Source organism: Sceloporus occidentalis, unplaced genomic scaffold, assembly GCF_023333645.1.
Source record: "Sceloporus occidentalis isolate IW3139 unplaced genomic scaffold, rSceOcc1.0.p SCAF_1, whole genome shotgun sequence".
Taxonomy (NCBI): domain Eukaryota; kingdom Metazoa; phylum Chordata; class Lepidosauria; order Squamata; family Phrynosomatidae; genus Sceloporus; species Sceloporus occidentalis.
Genome location: NW_028316981.1, coordinates 106,719,538 through 106,740,283, shown reverse-complemented (window position 1 = coordinate 106,740,283; position 20,746 = coordinate 106,719,538). Strand labels below are relative to the sequence as shown.

At 41.6% G+C, this 20,746-nt stretch overlaps 1 protein-coding gene across 1 annotated transcript; it reads right to left on the bottom strand.

Moving 5' to 3' along the window:
- Positions 1-3,562: 3,562 nt before the first annotated feature.
- LOC149321931 (sulfate transporter-like) lies at positions 3,563-20,367 on the bottom strand. Its single transcript, XM_089531588.1, has 3 exons — positions 19,330-20,367; positions 15,234-15,860; positions 3,563-11,378 (listed from the first exon to the last, which is right to left on the bottom strand). The coding sequence occupies exons 2-3, from the start codon at positions 15,846-15,848 to the stop codon at positions 9,831-9,833; spliced, it is 2,163 nt and encodes a 720-aa protein (XP_089387714.1). The 5' UTR covers positions 15,849-15,860; positions 19,330-20,367; the 3' UTR covers positions 3,563-9,830.
- Between the last annotated feature and the right edge of the window lie 379 nt (positions 20,368-20,746).

Genomic DNA, 20,746 nt, shown 5'->3' with positions numbered 1-20,746 from the left:
CTGTTATATGCGGATGCTACAGTCAGAATGCCTGCACTGCATTTCCCCTTTATTCCCAATTGATTCCATGGGTTAGAGCATTCCCTCCCCTCATTGGAGGGGAGAGAGAGGAGGAAAGAGCCCAAAGGGTGGATGCAAAGGGTGACAGGTGGCAAAAGGGGGGGCTGGGCTGCATAGGGCTGGGGGTGGGGGGGAGATGGAGAAAGTGATGGAGGAGGAGGAAGGAGGAAGAGGAAGAGGAGGATTGCCCAGGCTGGGGGATGTAGGGAAATGGATGCAGCAGAAGCAGCTTCTTTTGACAGTTTATGCGCATGATTTTTGGGGTGACATGTCTGTGTGCCTGCTTGTGCTTTATTTCCTCTTGCTCCTGGATTATTATTATTATTATTATCATTATTATTATTATTATTATTATTAGTGTTATATGCCCAGGCTGGGGGATGTAGGGAAATGGATGCAGCAGAAGCAGCCTCTTTTGACAATTTATACGCATGATTTTTGGGGTGACATGTCTGTGTGCTTGCTTGTGCTTTATTTCCTCTTGCTCCTGGATTATTATTATTATTATTATTAATGCGCTGCATTTCCCATTTATTCCCAATTGATTCCATGAGGTCACTCCCTCTCAGCCTCAGTGGAAGGCAATGGCAAAGTGTAAGCAGGAGGAAAGGGGTCAGTTCAGCAGAGGGGGAAGCTACAATGTTGCAAAAGACCTCACTTACAATCAATGTTACATTTTTAAACAATTTTTTTTTGAGCAAAGGGAAAGCTACAAATGTTGCTTTTAAAAGCATAAAAAAATGCATGACAATTCCATCCTTTGCCTGGGACAGGGGCAGATCTTACTCAAATGCCCACAGGTTTATAAAAAATTAACCCTGTGCCTGGCTCTTTAAAAAAAGGGAGGAGGGGGAGGACACTTTCCGATGCCCTGCAAAACGTCACCATGACGATCGCTTGATTGACAGCGGCCACCTCGCCGGCAGACAGAGAATGCATTCGATTTCAAACAGAATGCATTTGATTTCAAATTTGTAGTGGGCACTTGCTAACGGAGCGATTCGGGGGAGGGGCATCCGGATCAGCCCAGTTCCCTCCACGTCTTTTATACCAGTCTGAATGGGGCGTTATGGATGTTAAAATGTACTCCTAGGGCTATGATCCATGGGGAGAGTGGGTAAGATATAATAATAATAATAATACAGCTGTGTAGTGTGAAAGGTCCTCTTCTTTTCCACTCCTTAACGTGAGGAGAAAGGAAAGAAATCTCAGGACAAGAGCATTACCTTGAAAAAGTAATACACATTGTGGTATGTATCCTCTTGGTATTTCCTAGCTAGAGTAGACCTACTGAATCAATTAAATGTATGTATATATTAGCACATTATTCAGTATGTCTACTCTAGCTGAAACTAACCAATAAGATTTAAGCTATTATGCATATCCTGGGCACCCCCCAACTACAGTCGATTATTTTCTGTCCATAGAGCTTGGAAAGTATTCTTTAGCTGATACCATCTCTCATGTGCCCTTGAAAAACTGAGCTGGGAAAAGTAAGTGTGTGTGTGTGTGTGTGTGTGTGGTGTTGAGTGCAGAACTTGGTAAGCTGAATTTCCCACTGGAGAAATATTTCCTTATTTCTGTTAGATGTAGTGCGTTTTATTATTTAAGTAATATGCTCTATCAAATATAGCTGATGTTTGATATATGATGCTTAATGGACCAACCCCTTGCAGTCAGAGGACATCCCTAGATCTCAAATTTCGGTCCTGAAATCTCAGGACTAGGGATGTTCCTGACCTGCCAACTCTAATGGAGGCTTCCAGGAGCAGCAATTCACCTTTTCTTTTTCTTGTTTTGGCCAGAAAAAGGATGGGGGTCTGAAGGTGGTAAGGGCAGGAAAAGTATCCTTGGGATGCCCAAGGACCACATTTTGCCTGCCTGAGCCACACACACACTCATCCACAGAAAAACACATCCATTCATTCACTAACAAACTCCGCCCCCCCCCCCGTGTATTTCTCTCCTTTTTTCTTCAGAGCAAGGACACAGTTGTGCTTTCTGTATTCAGTAAACTGAACCATAAATTATCTCCCACTAAAAAAGGAATCTGTATAGCATCATATTTTTAGCAAACCAAATAATCATTTGTTGCAGATTGTTACTGTAACAAACCCCCTCCAGTGTGCTTGAAATACACAACACTGGGATTTTCTTACATGTTTCTTGTTCAGATGTCTGCACGGCCCATGTAAAGATTTCCTGCATCTGCTCCCCATTCCCCAGCACAGTTGCTAGTGGGTTCATACAGACAGAAGTGATTTTGTATTTTTTAAAAATAGAGCTGGGAAAAAGGTTGTGGAAACTTGAGCCAGGAAGTGAGAGCAGCTGGCACCATGTTCACCTAACAGAGAGACACAGAGAGATTGAGACCATGACATTATCTGACCCCTACAAAACAAGAGGCATTTGATGGTTTGCAAGCACCTCTGGGATTATGTCAAGTGACACCTAAAGAAAGTACAAAAATATGTGCCTTACTGTTGAAAGCACTCTTTCCATTTCTGATGCACTCAAGACTTTCAGCCCCACTTCATTTCTCCTATTTTATTCCTGCATTCAACATTAAGCACATCCAGTAACTTGTGAGTGCCTAGCTGGATGAGCTTTCATGTGGAAAAATTAAGGTAAAGATATTTGTGAGCTCTACACAGTAAATTTCCTTGGGCATGTCTCTTTTCCAGAACATAGAGCAGTCATGGAGAGACCTGTAGTCTAATTTATGAACTTCCCCAAACACTGTTTTCCCTCCAGCTTCTCCATCCTCAAAAGACTATACAGGAGAAACCCAGGCCCCATTCTCACTAGCCCATTTGCCCTGGATAGAACTGGGAAGATCCGGTTACCCCCATACCGAATCTCCCAGCCTTTACCTTGATTGATGCAATTTGCCTCTCTGAAGTTCACATTTGCAGTACCGCTTTAAAATGGAGCCTCCTCTGTTGTCAATCAAATTCACTTCCGCTTTTGTCAAAGGTGACATATCCTACAACCATTGGCCAACAGAATGGGTGCTTGTTCTGATGTTATTGGATTTGCAAATAGACATTAAATTTCCTAGTCTGAAAATCTACCAGTGACCGCATGGCCAAAGGAGAGATGCCAGACTGCAGCAAGCCCTCCCTACCATCTGAACTAAGACCAGAAACAGAAAATGCAGGCCTATGGCTAACATCTTCAATTTATTTCTCCTGTTTGCCTGATCAAGAAGCCAGTGTGACTTTGAAAGCTTGCAACATGTAATTGTGCATTCTGTTTGGCCCAATAAAGATATCATTATTTGGAAGTTACTGGATTTGCTATATGGCCAACACGGCTACCCCTAGATGTTCTTTATACTATGTATCATCCTCAACAGACAAAGAGATGGGTCCACCGCCATTCTCGTTATAGGAATTCAGCTTGGCTCAAATTGGATAAAGTCATCATAGAGGCTGGGGCTATTTATAAAACAACGACCAAATAAGAAGTACAAAATAACATAAATAATGTTTCAAAAATATTTTAATAGTAAATATAAAGCAGTCTTATGAAATTTCATATAAAATTCGGTTTGTCACATTTGGGAGATGCTAGTACTACATTTTAACAGCTGGAGGGTAACTATACAGGAGGCGGCATGACATTTATTTACAGTCAGGTTCCTTTTTTGCATCTCAAGCAATCTTTACAGTTTGGGGAAAATACAGACATTTAAAAATACAGCTATTTCACAAAGCTATTTGATCAAGCAGTTACAGCACTTTGTTTTTAAACATTGCACAAGTTGTTTCAACCTGATATTCTTTAGGTACTTTAGCCAAGAACTGTACAAACAGTACAACTTTGATACTGCATTTAATTAACAAGGGAGAGGACGACCCAGATGCCCCACAATCCCCGGATGCCTGTGACAGCCATTTTGCCAAACAGCATGTAAGTGAAGTAAGGCATGTGTCCAACAAAATAAGAGAGAGATACATGCACAACACCCCCAGCTTTGGTCTTTCTGATTGCTATTTATATACACAAAAGTCGATTACATGCCTCTTTTGTATAGGATGTAAAGAAGGCAAGACGTTTTCAGTTGCTGGGAAATATAATTCCCTTTCATGGTGACCATATGTGCAGAGTGATGGTACTTCTGGAAAGGATCAATGGAGGGGAACATTTATGGAAAGTAGACAGATCAGAAGGAAAGGCTGTAATTGATATTCACTTTGCAATTGTTGTGTACATGATCAAACTGTTAGGGCTCCCCAACAATGAAGATACAGGTTGAGTCTCCCTTATCCAAAATGTTTGAGACTAGAAGTGTTTAAAATTTCAGAGTTTTTTGGACTTTGGAAATTTTACATATACATAAGATATCTTGGACATGGGACCCAAGTCTAACATTAAATTGATTTATGCTTCAGAAATACATTATAAACATAGTCTGAAGATAATTTTATACACAATAGTTTTAATAATGTTGTGCATGAAACAACGTTTATGTACACCGAACCAGTGTGTCATGGCGATGGCAGCCACCCATGTGGACAATTTTGGATTCTGAAATATTTTGGATTTGGGGATTTTGGACAAGAGAGACTCAACCTGTATCACTCTATCAGCATTTCAAGAAATTGACTATATCCAAACCAACAGGGAAATGTTGTTCTTAAATCTTACCCACCAGAAAAATGTTTTCCATATCTGAATTCATCTAGCCTTGTGATGTAGTTACTGCTTAAATACACTAAAGGTACCAGCTAAGCAAGATCAGACCTGGTTAGTACTTGGATGGGCGAGCACCAATGAACACCGGTGTTGTAAAAGGTTTATAATTCAGAGGAAGGAACTGGCAAAGCCACCTCTGAGTTTTTCTTGTCTAAGAAAACCCTAGGGAATTGATGGGGTCACCATAAATCAACAGGCAAATTAAAGGAACATACACAGAGAGAGCGGGGAGGAGGAGGATGGTCTTTTAAAAGTGCTTTGAATTGTTCCACAATCAAGATACAGTAAAAATAGATTGGATGGATAGGCAGAAATAATGGTTCAGTTTACTGTAAACTACATGCCATGCCTTTTTTGGCTTTATGATACCCTTTGGCATTTTTGCCAAAGAGCAAACACCAAAATGGCTTAAGACACACCCTGTAATGAAAACAGTGGTGATATGATTGAAGACAGAAAATGTTCCAGCAAGTAAGACAAGCACAAGAACCAATGTTTATGGCTTACAATCTTGTAAATTCCAGATTAAAACTACCACTGTGTAATTTATTGAAATTACATGTGTTGTTTAAGAAGAAAAATCTGTCAAGTTATTAAATGCCAGAATTTATAGTGCAGTAGATACACGAGGAGCAAGAAAAACTGCTATAAACAACAGCTGTAAGAGGGGAAGAAAAGACAAATTAACATGCACATTAAATTTGTAACTGAAATTCTGTGGAGATTAATTCCCATAATTCCCTGCTGTTAGCATAACAGAGGAGCTCCAAAAATTTAAAACTTCTCTCACACCAGCTGACAAAGGCTATTATAGGGCTTTGGGGTACTAAAAGGTGAAATTCTCAGCAACAGAAACCTATCTTGTTTCAACTTAATAGGTCTTATACTTGATGATAAGCTGCATATTGTTGAGCAGACTGTACATTTCCACCCACAAAATCTGGCTCTGTAGACAAATAAAGGAGAATTTCCACATCAGCAACATTGCCAGGCAGTCTGAAGCCATAGATAGGAACAACCCCAGACAGCTCCAATTATGTTAACTTGATGCCCAAAACTGACTTTTGAATGGAGAATCACTGACATCCCCACCTTTTACCTTTTCACCAGGTCTTAATAATAGAGAAGAAACAGACCATAGAGAACCAACCACGGTGCATAGATGGCAAAGCAGTTTGAATGGAGAAATGCTGCTGATCAGATGGTGAGTGAAAACCCATGTAAGAATTTCACTTTTCTAGTTCTATTTATCCTCCCAGCATGGTGTAATGGTTTGAGTGTTGGACAAAGACTCTGGAGATTAGAGTTTGATTCCCCACTCAACCAATGGAAACCCATTAGGCGACCTTGGGCGAGTCATATTCTCTCAGCCCCAGAAAACCTCATTCTAAAGTTGCCTTGGGGTCATCATAAATTGGAAACCACTTCAAGGCACAGAAAAACAACAAAAATGATGCTCTTTCAATTAGAAATTTAGCTAGAATAAATCAGAACTTCCCATAAAATGGGAATAATCATAATAATAAAGAAAATACTTCCATTACTATTATCTTAAGTTTATTTACTCTTCTCGTTATTTTTTTCAGCTGGACATTTCCAATCTTAAATGTAGCATGTGAGCTTGCAGAGCTCTCTAATGGGAAACAGGTATAGTATCTATCACCTTAAGGAGACTTCCTACCCTACATTTTGGAAGACACTTTAGTACTGCTGCAAGGAGTACACACAGTCTTACACATTTCTAAGCACACAACACTGATTGGTACCTGTGTCCAAAAAAGGCTGGATTCTCTGCAACAATTTCTAGAAACAATCTCTGCCTTGCAAGTTTCTGACTACAATATAGCCATTAGGGCAAAACTCTTCTGTAGAAGAAGATGACAAGCCTACCTGGAAGACAAGGCTCCTGTCCAAATTGTATAAGTTGGGAGGCTGTGGAAAGTACTGCAGCACAGTTGTGACTTTCTATTTCAGAGTTTCAAAAGGGCTATATAAAAAACAAAGAAAGCAATACAAAACTACACTACTACTTGGGATAACTTTGATTATAAAATGAGCTGAACAATTCATATTCGCTTAAACCAGGTGTGGCCAACTGTGGAATTTGTAGGAGGATGAATTAGCCCCTCAGAAGAGCACGAGGGGCTGCACAACATTTCACTCAAATTTACTTGTGTGCTTGTTGCCCCTCTAGAGAACACGAGGAACATATTCACCATGTTTTTGGCTCTTCTTCAGGTATTTTAGCCCCAGAATAGACCTTTTAAAAAAGCAGGTAGTGAGTGCAAGTCATTTCCTGCTTCATAAAAGGCTTCTCCTGGGGCTAAATTGCCCTGGTGGGGGCAAAATGTGGTGGGAGGGAACACAGGGCATTTGGGGGCAAATATTTCTTTATTTTTTCCCCAAAATGTTTGTTTGATCCCTAGGGAGTCTAGGTGACTACCAAACATGCCTCCCAAGAGGGCATTCTGAAGGACAAAATGACCCCCAGGGGGAGCACAAAGCCTACAAGCTATACTTTGTCTACCTGTGACTTAAACTGAGCTGCTACTAAAAGCACACACCTAAGGCACACTTTATCTCCAAATTGAAGGATTGTCTGCAACAGGTGCAAATGGAGAAGAGAAGCTGGCCTTCTTCAAAACAGACTACTGAAATTCAGGATCACCCCATGAAATTGAGTGTTTCAAGTTTCAAAATAAAGTCTATACTTCCCAAGCACAAGATATGGTGAAGGCTACTAGCTTTCTCAAAGAATTAGACCATCATGGAGGAAAGGCACAGCTACAGCTACTAGTCATGATGGAAGAGCTCTTCAAAAATTTTTGGAGTACCACTCCAAGAATGCCCCAACCAGCAGGGCCATTATATTCCAAAAAAAAAAAAAAACACCTCTGCAAAATTCTGCCACCATGGTTATACGGTGGCTCCAGGTTCAAAGGCACTCTCTATATATAGCACTGAATATTAACTTGCTGGACATGGGGGGAAGAGTGAAAGAGGACCTTCCTACCATGTTGATGGACTTCCTAAAAGCAAGACGGAAACAAGAAGCTGGATGATATGCAGGTTAGTCTGATTGGGAAGGGATCAGCCCCTCTGACATCAGTCCCTTTGTTAAATTCCTCTATGATCTCTCAAAAGTAAAAAAAAAATGTTTATCTCTCACTGATCAAATGTTTTAAGCTTACAGATGAAACTGTTGATTGGTTCTTTTTTGGCATATATTCTGTGGAATCTAGTTCCACGATGTACAAATACTTGGTCCTTCTTTCCATTTTTAAATTTCTGTGCTACACAAAGTCTGACAGAATCTAGAAGTTTTACTTTTTTTAGAACTACAGCTCCCAGAACCTTAGTTGCCATGCCATCTGGAAGATTCTAGAAACTGTAGTCCAAAATATAACATTTCCAAGCTCTTCCTGCAATGCAGAAAACAATCCCACTTGGCAGTTCACTCAGTACTTAAAAAGGCATTTTAACATTGCTTACTCCCCTTCCCCCGCAAGCTCATATCAAAATGAACTTGTCATAGTCCCTTTTTTTAAAATGTTAGGCATGCCAATAAGCATGCCAGTAGGATCACACAGCTTCCTCTCTTCTGTCATCCATTATACTATGTTACATAATGTTCTCAGGTAAAGTTCCTAATCAGAAATATTATGCAAATAATTGTTTTTCCAGAAACAAATGTTTTAAAAACCTCTTTGCCACTGAATATACGAATGCCTAATCCTGCATTTAAGTAAATCCTGTACCACCAAAAGGTAAGAGAAAGAGATGTTTGGTTTAAAGTGACTCTACAAGATTTTTATTGCATTCTCAGTTTGCATACCTGACATATGGGGCACTTCAAAACAACGTAATGAATTAAATTTCCCAACAAAGACTTTGGGACATGCCCAGTTTTAAAAAATGTAATGAAATAATATACCTGTACAATTACTTCTTCAACAGATTCCTTATGCAACATTACTTGGCTCACAAAGGAGAACTTTTGGAGGCAGGGAAGGGTGTGATTTACAAGTTCTGAGTAACCTGCAGCAATTAATTTTCTGAAAAGAATGGTAGGTGTTTTGGCTTCCAGAAAAAATGTCTTAAGTTAATTAAGTATCCAGCTTGTTTCATAAAAGATAATACAACTAAAACTCTAACTTATGAAACAGCTAACAACCTGTTCTTTCCTTATTTGAACTTCTAGTAAAGGCACTTGTAATTGGCTTTACCACATGAGCAGAAAGATCTCAGTATGGTTTTAGTAGGAGCTCAGAACTCAGCTTCATGTCTGTTCTCAAGACTCTCTCAGACATATCAAAGGAGTGTGAAAAGGCAAGCTGATTTGCCCTAAATTGTGGAGAATGATTACTTAAATCCACCAGCATGATAAAAGATCCTGAAGTAAGGGAATGGAAGGAAGTTTGGGGGTGGGGAGCTTCCCATCTTCTTGATGCCACCTTTGGGGGGGGGGGCTCAACAACAACAAAAAAACCCTCTCCAGAGAGTCTTGGGCCTTCCTCAGCAATATGGGATGGGATATTTGGAGAAATTTCCATGTTAGTGGCCTTCCACCAAATCCAAGGTGATCCTTTCCTTCACAGCTACTCCCATCCTGCACCCAGGATCTTCTACTCATCCTACTGTGAAGGGTATTCAGGGAAGGACAGGTGGCATAAAACCTTCTTTCTATTAACCTGCCCTGGATCACTAATGTTAGGATCCAAACCATTTATTTTTGTTTCAAAGTGAAGGCCCATCTAAAAAGGATAACACTTTCTGCATAGGGGACCATCACTGTGAGGAGAACAACTTGGACATGAACACATAAAAAAGAGCACAAGAGGTACAAGGCACATGTAGTTTTGAGAGTATTGGCTCTGCTGTGTCCAAAATGAACTGTGGACATAACAATCCACAATTACTCATTACTTGTTTGTTAATGCCCTTCCAAGCAGAGCAAAATTAAAGCATCAAAACACCTTTGTTTATGATCTTGTATGATCAACAATATATGAATAACACGAATAGCCCTTTACAACCATCTGAGCAAAAGACCAATACTCATAGGTTTGCTATTGCCTGCATTTTGCTACACTCTGATTTTTTCCTCTACACTGACCTTCGGAAGCACAGCACCCATTCTGCTTAGAAGCACACAGTGCATATTCCACAGCCTGGTGCACACTATGAAAGAGGAATTTTGTCTCCTCTTTTTTGACATACTCCCCTTGATGAAGGGAATCCCTCACAGAGGGATTGCACTGAGCCAGCAGTACCTGGATGCCAATTTCCTCATAATCCTTGTGAATTTCTTTCAGTGTGTGGATCCCCGCCGTATCTAAGAACTGCACTGCACAGCAGTCAATCACTATGGTATGGAACTCAAACTGCTGACTGACAAGCTGCACTGAAGTCTCTGCCTGGTTTCCATTGGCATTGGCTGGTTTTCCACTAAACTTTCGCTTCTCTATTTTCTTCTTTGCTGCCAGCTCCAACACAGGATTTATTCCAGTCTGCTTGTATAGCATGGACTTGAAGCTCTCTTTATTGGCATAATAAATGGGCGCTTCAAACCGGAAAACTTGGATGCCAGGCTTAGTCTGAAGGTCCTTATAGACAGGAAGGGGTTCATAGATTTCAGAATCTGGCACCCAGCCCAGTAAATGTCCTTCTGGTTTCTGAGTCCGCAGAACAACACACACCAGTGAAAAGCAGACCCCAATCAGAAGGCCAAGTTCAGTACTTATCAGTGCTGAAGACAACATAGTGACAGTCCAGATCACTGTGTCCACTTTGCTTAATCTCCACATTTTAGGTAGATCACCCAACTTCCGCAAGGCTCCTCTGAGATTGACAATGGTTATGACCCCTAGCACACATTTCTGAAGGGAATAGAAGAGAGGAGCAATCACAAGTAGGACTAACAAGATGACCAAGGCAGTCACCACACCAGATATCTGAGTCCTGCAGCCAGTTGACTCTTTGACAAGGGTTTTGGCAAGGGCTGCACTAGTTGTGATGCAGTGAAAAAACGAAGGAATGATGTTGCAGAAGCCAATGGCATACATTTCCTGGTTGGGTTTAACTGTATAGCCATGCTTCTTGGCAAACATCTCAGAAAGAGACACAGTTATAGCAAAGCCAATAATGGCTATGGCCACTGCATCCAAAGCTATGCTGGGGATGAGACTCCAGTCTGGTGGTTGTGGTGGCAGAAACCCTGTTGGGATGTGCCCAGAAACACTGGAGCCATACTTCTCTTTCAACTTTCCAAAATGAGATACCAGTGTAGCTACTATAACTACCAACAGCTCAGTGGGCATGGGAGCCTTTAGTTTGGATTTGTACCGCTCATTCAACTCTTTAGTTGGGATAAGAACAAGAAAACACAGGGAACTGGTGATCAGGTCACAGAAGTTGGTTTTGTGGATGTTTTTGAATATGTTTATCCATGTGGTTATAAAGGAACCAATGCCATTGCTCCGAGGAATATCTAGACCCAGCAGGTATTTAGCTTGTGAAGTAAGGATAGTGAAGGAGGCACCTGTAACAAATCCGCTGAGCAAGGAATCAGAGAGGTATACAGAGATAAAGCCCACCTGGAAAAAGCCCATGGCAACCTGAAAAGAAAGGCAAAAAGATCAGAAAACAAACTTGTACCACAAGGGAAATAAAAAATAACAAGGTAATATTTTCAGATACAACTGTGCAATAATGAATCCAATTGCAACTCAAAAACATGATGAGTGTGAGGTGAAATATTAATTAGTTTGTTTCAGGTTCTTTAGGCAAGATATGAGGTATTCTTTTTTATTTAAAAGATTATTTCCCTTTTTGGATTTTTACATTTAACCTTTTTGGGCTTGCAAATACCTTTTTTAATTTACATTTTTCAACAATGCAACACATAATGCATTTTCTCATTGTGCATCAGTTGTGCATCTATGTTATGTAGGCATCTGCTTTACAATTTTGTGTGATGGTCCACTTGTAGTGTTGGTCCACGCTTGTTTGATTTAGGTTGTTTGTGTCTTTACACAGTTAACTAAACATTAATATGTGATATCTGATGTCACAACAGAGTTTTGACCTTCTAACATCATGAGATGGGCAGATCAGTGTCCCCTCCTCCACCATCCCCACCAATCTGTGTTAGAACTTGGATCTCTTGGCAATTACTCAATTGAGTGAACTGGATGAACTGGGCAAATGCACAGGGAAAAGCAAACTAAAGAGTTGGGTTCCAGTTTGTTTGTTCAGCTTGCTTAGGCACACCAACTGATGCCATGAGGAAAAACAACAGGGAGTTCTGCAGAGTGGGATGCAATACATTCAACTGGGATAGAAATGAAGAACATTAAAATAAACTATACTAACCCAGCTCATGCTCCTCTATAGGGTAGAGATTATGGCGGGTTATACACCGCCATGAAAGTACGGAGTCAGTCCGTACTAGGGTTAGGAAGGTGCGGTGCTTCCGCACCCCCATAATCCTAGTACGAACTGAGTTCGTACAAAATGGCGGCTCCCCTTCCACATGGGGGCCGCCATGACGACGTCACGACCGTGCCGCCTCTATACGGGGCGGCGCGGACGTGAAGTCGTCGGTCCACGCCAGGCCGCTTAGTGCGCCCTTTGCGCGGACCAGGAAGGAGCTCCGTTTCAGAGCTCCTTCCTGGTTTACGGCACCGCTTTGCGTCGCTGGGCGCAGCCTTCAGACGGCTGCGCCCAGCGAAGCAAGGGAGAAAGGGGCCAAGCGGCCCCTTTCTCCTCCTCCCCGCCGCCGCGGGGTGTCCTTGGGGCTTAAAGCCCCAGGGACATCCCTTTTCAGGCTGCGGGGAAGCGGTGTTTTGCTGCTTCCCCGCAGCCTGAAAAGCAGCGGATCGGGGCCTCAGCGGCTGCTGTTCTGACCGCTGAGGCCCCGATACACCGGGGAAAGGGGCGGGTACAGCCCACCCCAAATGGGCGGTCTGTAACCCGCCCATGACTAAAGACTATTTGCATGAAGCTAAAAATCTGTAAAATCCAGTGAGGTGCTGGGGATCAGGCAGTATATTACTGCATACTGCCAACGTGTTCTTGTTGGAAAGAATGACTGAACCATCTTCTCACTGTGGTTTGTTTTCTGTCCTGTCCAATCCCCCAAATTGTGTCTGTCTCCCAACAAGTCAGGAAACGGTTTATTTTTCTGGTTTGTTGGGAGAAAGACAATGAGATGTCTCTTGCCATGTTTGGCTGTTATGGTAAGCAAAACATGGACAGAAGTGATTTGTAATGGGAGTGATCTGACTGTTTGCATCAGGATTCTGCCTCATCCTTCTTCATTCTCAACAAACCAGAATTCAGGCATATTATGGCACGCAAACATGCCTAATTTTTCTTACTTAATATATAGTACATGTTTATCCCATTTTCCTCCAAGAAATGAGTGTGGTCTACATTCTCTTCACCCCATCCCCATTTATCCTTACAACCAGTTCCTAATCACTACATAAGACTTCCTAATCTTCCAAATCATAGTCCACTATCTTTCTAATCATAGTCCAGTATTACAACCACAATCACACAAAAATAATTTCTATATCAGCTCATCAGGTGCTAGAATAGGCTATCTTAGTTCAAGTTTTGTTGCAGGTGACACACAGAATTAGACTACAGTGTAGCATCCTGTGGTACTGTCAGGTCAGCTGCTGCAAGCAATTAGCCAATGATGATTGGTGGTAATGATGATTAGATTCTACGCTATTGTGGAATCTCAGGGCAGCATACAATATACAGTGTGCCCACGTCATATGTGGCTTCCAACATATGCTGTAAGCCACGCTGGAAAGACTTCTCCCGCACCCCGGAAGAAGCAATGGGGCGCGTGCCCGTGGCAGTGCCACGGGAACGAGCCTCATTAGTTCTAATGGGGCTTAAGGTTATGCACTTTTTCCCTTACGTGGTGGGGTCCAGAATGGATCCCCTGTGTAAGGGAAGGGGCAACTGTATACAATTTAAAACTATACATAATTTAAACAAGATAAAATTAAACAGACAAAAACTAAAACAAGTTTAAAGCCTACAACAATTTTAGAATCATGTACATGCATGTTTTGAGGTAAATTAACCTCCAGTATTATTAAATAAAAGGCATGTTTTGGCTTGCTGTCAGAAATAAACCAATATTGGCACAAGTTGCACCTCCAACAGAAGGCATTCAACATTCAGGGCACCACAGCCAAGAAAGACTGCTTCCATGCCCTCTCACTTCATATTGTTCCCATTATTGGAACACAGATGAAGACCACTTCTTCAGATCTCAGTTCGCAGGTGGGCATGTAGAGGGAGAAGCTCCTCTTCAAGGCAGTTGTCATGGCCAGCCAGGGTGAGGATTCAGAGGATGAGGCTGAGTTTGTCCCTCTGGTACAGGTGGAACCTGAGGCTGAGCCAGGCCCTAGCTCTGCCCTGCCAGCTTTAACAGAGTCGGCTGAGCCAAGCCCTAGCTCTGCTTTGCCAATTCCAGCATAGCCTGAGCCTCAGCAGCCTAGCCTCCCCCCAGCAGAGATTCCAGGCCTGGGAGACATAGAGGAGCAGGACAAGCAGGTACCTACCTTCAGCCAAAGAAGGACAGAAAAGGCATGCCTCCAGCATTCCTGGGGGTTATATGAGAAATGCTCAGCAATCACCAAACAGCTGTGATTAGGAACTGGGCAAATATAAACAGCTGTGAGATGCAGAGCTTCTCCGTCAGATCCTATCTACATTTCCTGGCGAAAGTGTTTGGATCTGACTCCCTCGGACTTTGTAGCCAGAACCCTTGCTTCCTAGATCTCGGATTGACCTAGAACTCTTGACCCTGGACTGGACTCGCTGACCTGCTCTCTGGAACCCTGGACTGCCTTTGCTCTATTGGACACTGGACTGGTACTGTGCACTTAAATTTGCATTCTTGCTGCTGCAAAGCTTTGTATGTGTTTGCCTCAGCCTTATCAACTGTTCCATTGGCTGCTTTCCAGGACAGCAGCCAGATACAGGATTTAAACAAACAAACAAACAAACAAACAACAACTTGGTCTCAACAGAAGTACACAACAACTCACTCAACACATTTTTTTAATGCTGATGTATGATGTTAATGAACCCTGCCCATCTGCTTTGGCAGCAGTAGGGTGGGAGCTGTTAAGTATTAGTATTGTCACTGCTGTGCAAGACTATAACACACACACACACACTTTTGAGGTGGGGGGATCATCTCTTCAAACCGAATGAAGTAAGTTTCCACTGGAAACCTATATAACTCTCACTATCACAAATAAATATGTGAAAGAAGGGAAACTACATCTGATTCACGAGACATGGGGATGTTTATGAACACCTACATTTCATTATTATCTACAGCTCATAAGAGAAAAACAGCAACACTGAGGCTATATACCAATAATAAGAAGAAAGAACATTCATCATACAAATACATGCCATTTGGGTAGTCTTACCTGGTAAATCCCAGCGATAAAAGTCACAGTGGTTCCAACAGTAATTGCATAGCAACTTTTGTCACAAAAAGTTTGTGATGTTTGGTTCATAGTCAGAGGCCCCAATGTGCTGTTGTTATTAATGTAAACATGTGTGTCTGAATCATAGCCAGCTCTCTGTACTTCACGGTCTACCACTTCTCCTATCATCAAGCAGAGTACACCAAAAATGCCAACAGAGATGTGACGCGAGGTTCCAAAGAGGAAATAAATGATGCTTGCAAAAAATGATGTGTACAGACCATAGATGGGTTCTTGGCCAGCTAAAAGGGAATAGGCAATGGATTGTGGAACCAATAAGATTCCCACAATCAAACCAGACATCAGATCTCCCAAGATGTTTTCCTTCACATTGTACTTGGGAAGCCACTTCAGCACTGGGAGAAAACTAAAGATCAAATCTTTGGCTTTAGCTGTGGTGCAGCTGCATTTTTTCTTCACTTTCTTCACCACCCATGCCTTGATATCTGTCCTTTTTTCTATACGTTCCAAGGAGATCCTAGGATGATGGTTTTGTTTGCCGTCATGTTGTTCTACCAAGTCAAACTCTGAATTGACATGATTAGCTTCTGCCATCCTTAGGGCTCACTAAAATAATGAAGGAAAATAATTCAAGAAAAATAAAATAAATAAATAAAATTTTTATTTATATACCGCCCTTCCATCAGATCAGGGCGGTTTACAGCAATTAAAAATACAATCAACAATAAACATTAAAATCATACAACAGTTACATAAAACATAAAAACAAAAGGCCCCAGGTTAGCCAATCCCGTTGCCAGTGCGGCGGAAGGAGGCCTAAAAGACCTTAGTCAGGGAATGCAATTCCAAACAGGAAGGTCTTTAAATCCCATCTAAATTGGGCCAGGGAGGTAGCTGAGCGGAGCTCTATGGGCAGCGTGTTCCAAAGGGCCGGGGCGGCGATGTAAAATGTCCTCCTGGCCCCAGAAGTCAGACATGTTCCATTGGGCTATGCGCAGATTTAGAGCTTATGAAAACACAAGGGATGCAACCAACTCTTTTGAAAAATGAAAATGGACTTGAGTTAGCATGAATCAGCTACAACTCTGCCATTGATATATGAAATGCAACAGGGTCAAAGCAGACATTGCCTCTGGTTTAAGTAGCAGAGACATGTCATACAGGAAGTGAGTAAACTGCATAATGGAAAAATCAGCTCTTGAGTGCCCATACAGCACCTGGATTGGACTAATTATCAACATGCAACTATGATGTTCAGTTGCTATGCAGAATACAGTCAACTCTCCATATCCATGGGTTCTTTATCTACAAAGTCAATCATCCACGGCTTGAAAATATTTAAAAAAAATATTCCAGAAGCATTTCATTTTATATAAGGGACACCATTTTACTACCCCACTGTATATAATAAGACTTGAGCATCCACAGATTTTGGTATCCAGTGGGGGTCCTCGAACCAAACTACAGCCGATACCAAGGGCCCACTGTGCAAACCAATAGTGCTCATTTTCCTTAATTCAACTGCCAACTCTTCAGATAAGTTAAGAAAAATGGGCACTTACACTTCAGTCTTGTGTTTCAAGCTGCATTTATTACATTTGTCTCCTGGTATACAGTCTTCGGTGGCACACATGGAATTCTCTCATTGTTATCACCTCAATAGCCCTCAGTGAACTACAAGGGCTAGTAGGGATTTGAACTTGAGTTACTGAAAACAACCCTCTACCACTTTGGCAAAAATACATACATACAGTCAGCCCTTCTTATACACAGATTTTTTATAGACAGATTCAAGCATCCACGGTTTGAAAATGTTCAAAAAAAGTATAAATTTCAAATATCAAACCTCAATTTTCCATTTTTTTATAAGGGACACCATTTTGCTATGTCATTATATTTAATGGGACTTGAGCATCCACGGATTTTGTTTTCCACGGGGGATCTTGGAACCAAACCCCAGCATATAATAAGGGTCCACTGTACATACATACATACACTTGGATTAGTCCTCATGAAACTAAGCTTGAGAACAGTATTTGCACCAGATTACTCCAGAGTCCTGACATTATTTATGACTCCAGTTGATTTAGCATTTGTAAGTTAATTAGTACAGCACGCCCTCATTATCTGCTGGAGTATGGTTCCAGGACCTTCTGTGGATCCCAAAATCCATGGATGTTCAAGTCCAGTTCTATACAATGGCATAGTAAAATGGTGTCACTTATATAAAATGGCAAAATCAAGTTTTACTTTTTGGAATTTATTTATTTTTAAATTATTTTCAAGCCGTAGATGCTTGAATCCATGGATGCTGAACCTGTGGATACAGAGGGTCAACTATACTTGAAGATTAAATCAGCAAGCAGCTCCTGTATCACAGTAACATAATTTACTGGTAACTGTTTAAGAACCAGTAAAGTTACACATCTGGTTCCACTTCAGTGAAGAGCTGTGTAAACATAGTAGTAAAAATGTAGTTTTGAAAAGCAACTGAAATATTTTATCTGAATCCTATTCGCAGTTTTGAATAAACCCATTGTGAATCAAAATGTAGGTAAATCCCTATTCAATTGTTTTTCTGTGGCTGGGACTAAAAGAAAATGTAAGATGTAACATTTAAGGCGGCCGGGGGAGGGGGCACTAACTAAAAGAAAACCAAAATACTGAAGAGAGGGAAGAACCAAAAACAGCAAAACAAAAACACAGTGCCAAAGAAAAGAAAAGGTACAGACTTTTAATTTTTTTCAAAAAGGCAAGTTTTAAAAACTCTTGTTTTCAAGGTGTTACTCTTTCTGAACAATTTTGACATCTACTATGTGAGTCTGCAAAGTTTCCTTTGAAGCTAAAACTAATTTATTATTTTAAGATGATTATTGAAATTGTGAAATTATCAAAATATGAGAGAATCAAGGGTGCTGCCAGATAATGACTCCTAACACTAAAAGCCAAAATATATTGTGTCGCTAGTCTGTCTTGACCAAGAAAACAGCCAGGAAAAAGTGGTGAGCCAGGCTTCCCCAACCCGGTGCAGTCCAGATCTTGTGGCATTACATCTTTTACAATTCCGAACTACCAGCATGGAAAAAGCTGATTAAAATAAATGCACTCATTTGCTCTTTTTTGGTGGGAGGGGTATGGCCACACAGAGACATATTTGTTCCACACCTGATTCCAATCTCATTGCCCTTGGGGGCTTGGGCAAGAAGTTGAAAAAGGGAATAGCGTACAAACCTGCTCATATTTTTAGATCTTCTGGGAGAGGCCCTTCTCTTTGTCTGAGCATCCTTTTAAGTACACATGAACATGAGACAGAGCTTTCTCTATGACTATTCCCAGGATCAGGGACTCCCTTTACCAGAAAGGTTAGATTGGCACCCTCCTTTCTGCAGGCAGGTGAAGACCTTTTTGCTTCGGCTGGTCTCTGAGGATGGATTGTTGAGGGGGAAGAGATCTTTTGATGCTTCTTTTTAATGTTATACGTTTTCAACAGGTTGTGATTCTTTGATAGTTTAATGACATTTTTAACTTTGTTTGCTGTTGATTTTTAGCTATCTTTTAACTGTTGTAAGCCACCTTGGGTCCCAAACTGGGGAAAAGGTGGAATATAAACAGGTATAATAATCATAATCATAATGGCAATTTGTGAAGCTTTTGCTGCTAATGGCTAAACGGCTTGCTAGGGAGACCATAGGCAAAATTTCACCTCAAATACCAACCCATTCCTTTCTTTTGACAGAACACAATCCTTCAGCCTCAGTCCTGCAGTGTAGGGATCACAATACTACACTACTTTATAAGGCTATAATAAACATAACTGCAAATATATAATTTGCATGAGTTGTCCTTGGAGCTCTTCAGTTGTTTCACACTAATTAGAAGTATTATTAGAATTCTCAGACTTCTCTACTGATGAATTCTCACAAAGGCTGGTGTCAATGGCTATCATACTAAATAAATCACCAGTGTTTATAGTAACAAGTATTCCTTTGCACACAGCTTTATCACATCATATTTATAAGGCACTACTATCGCATTAGTCTGGGAAATGCAAACATAATGGGCTGAGAACACTCACTTTTTCACAGCTCTTCCAAATCACCACAGTGCTGCTTCTGTCCTGATCTCTGTCTTCCACATGTCAGCCTTCATAGCCTCGCCTCCCTGCCTTATGCTCTTCCCAGCATGCCTTTTATAGTTTGTATTTATATTTCTATTTATTACAATTGTGCAATCATGGCTATCGATTACACACAAAAGAAAAGTAATTGGGGAAAAAAGGAAAACCGTCTACTTGGGAATAGCAAAGGGGGGGGGGGGGAGCAGAATCACACCCACTTGTACCAGATATGCCCACATATCAGAACTGCTTCATGAAGAATTTATCACACATGCATCAACAATGGAAAAGTAGCACAATTGCAAGCCATCAATGAGACAGAACACTCCAGGACAAAATGGACTACAGACCAACTACTGGACAGACACAGCATTGTGTGATAAGGTATTCCCACAGACGCTATTATCCTGCTCTAATTCTGTTTTTCAAGCATTGTGTTATGAAGTTCTTAGACACCTTAGATCTATATGGATGAAGGGAGTGTAATGCTGGACCTTTATGCTTAATTCGTTAAATATAAAATAAATATGCAATTGAATATGGAAGTACACTGATATTTTTCCTTTTCCCCCCTTACAGCAACAGCAGAAGCTACTAGGGGTCTTGGTAGACCCCAAAGTAAACATGAATCAACACTGTGGCACAGAAACAAGAAGGCCAATGCACTTGTAGATTGCAGCAACTGAACTGTAGTGTGCAGATCAAGGGAAGAAACAATACACTTTGTTCAGCTGTGGTCAGGCATCTCCTGGAATAACTGATTAGTCCTGGGAACCATAGCTTAAGAAAGATACTGATAAGCTGGAATGTGTCCAGAGAACAACCAAAGTGGTAAAAAAAGAATGAAAACTAACTGCTGCAAGAAATGATTTGAGGGAACTAGGAATGTCTAACCTGGAAAAGGGAAGACTGAGAGGTGACATGATAGCTATCTTCAAATAGATTAAGGGCTGCAATGTAGGAAACAAGCAACCTTGTTTTCTGCTGCTCGAAAGTAGGAACTGAAAAAATGGATTCAAATTAGAAGAAAGGAAATTTTAACAAAACATTAGGGAGAACTTTCTAATGCCAACAGCAGTTAGGGTTGCCATATCCCGCCGGGGGGCGGGACAATCCCGGTTTGGGCGGTGCCATCCTGGTCCCGGTCCGGTTTGGCGCCCAAACCGGGACGGCCCCGCCCACCGCGGCCACCTCAGCCCCCGCGGCGGCTCCAAGGCCTTGCTGAGGCCTGGGAAGGCTCTCCGCGGTTGGAGCTCCAGCCGCGGAGACGCTCCCTCCCAGGCCCCAGCGAGGCCTTCGAGGCGGCTACGCAGTCAGAGCTCCGGCCGCGGGGTCCTCCAAGGCTTGCGCGAGGCCAGGGAGGAGGAGGAGGCCG

Excerpts from the sequence above, each read along its gene's own strand:
- LOC149321931 (XM_089531588.1), bottom strand. The coding sequence starts at position 15,848 with ATGGCAGAAGCTAATCATGTCAATTCAGAGTTTGACTTGGTAGAACAA. Across the intron at positions 11,379-15,233 it reads TTATCGCTGGGATTTACCAG|GTTGCCATGGGCTTTTTCCA; the intron begins GTAAGACTACCC and ends CTTTCTTTTCAG.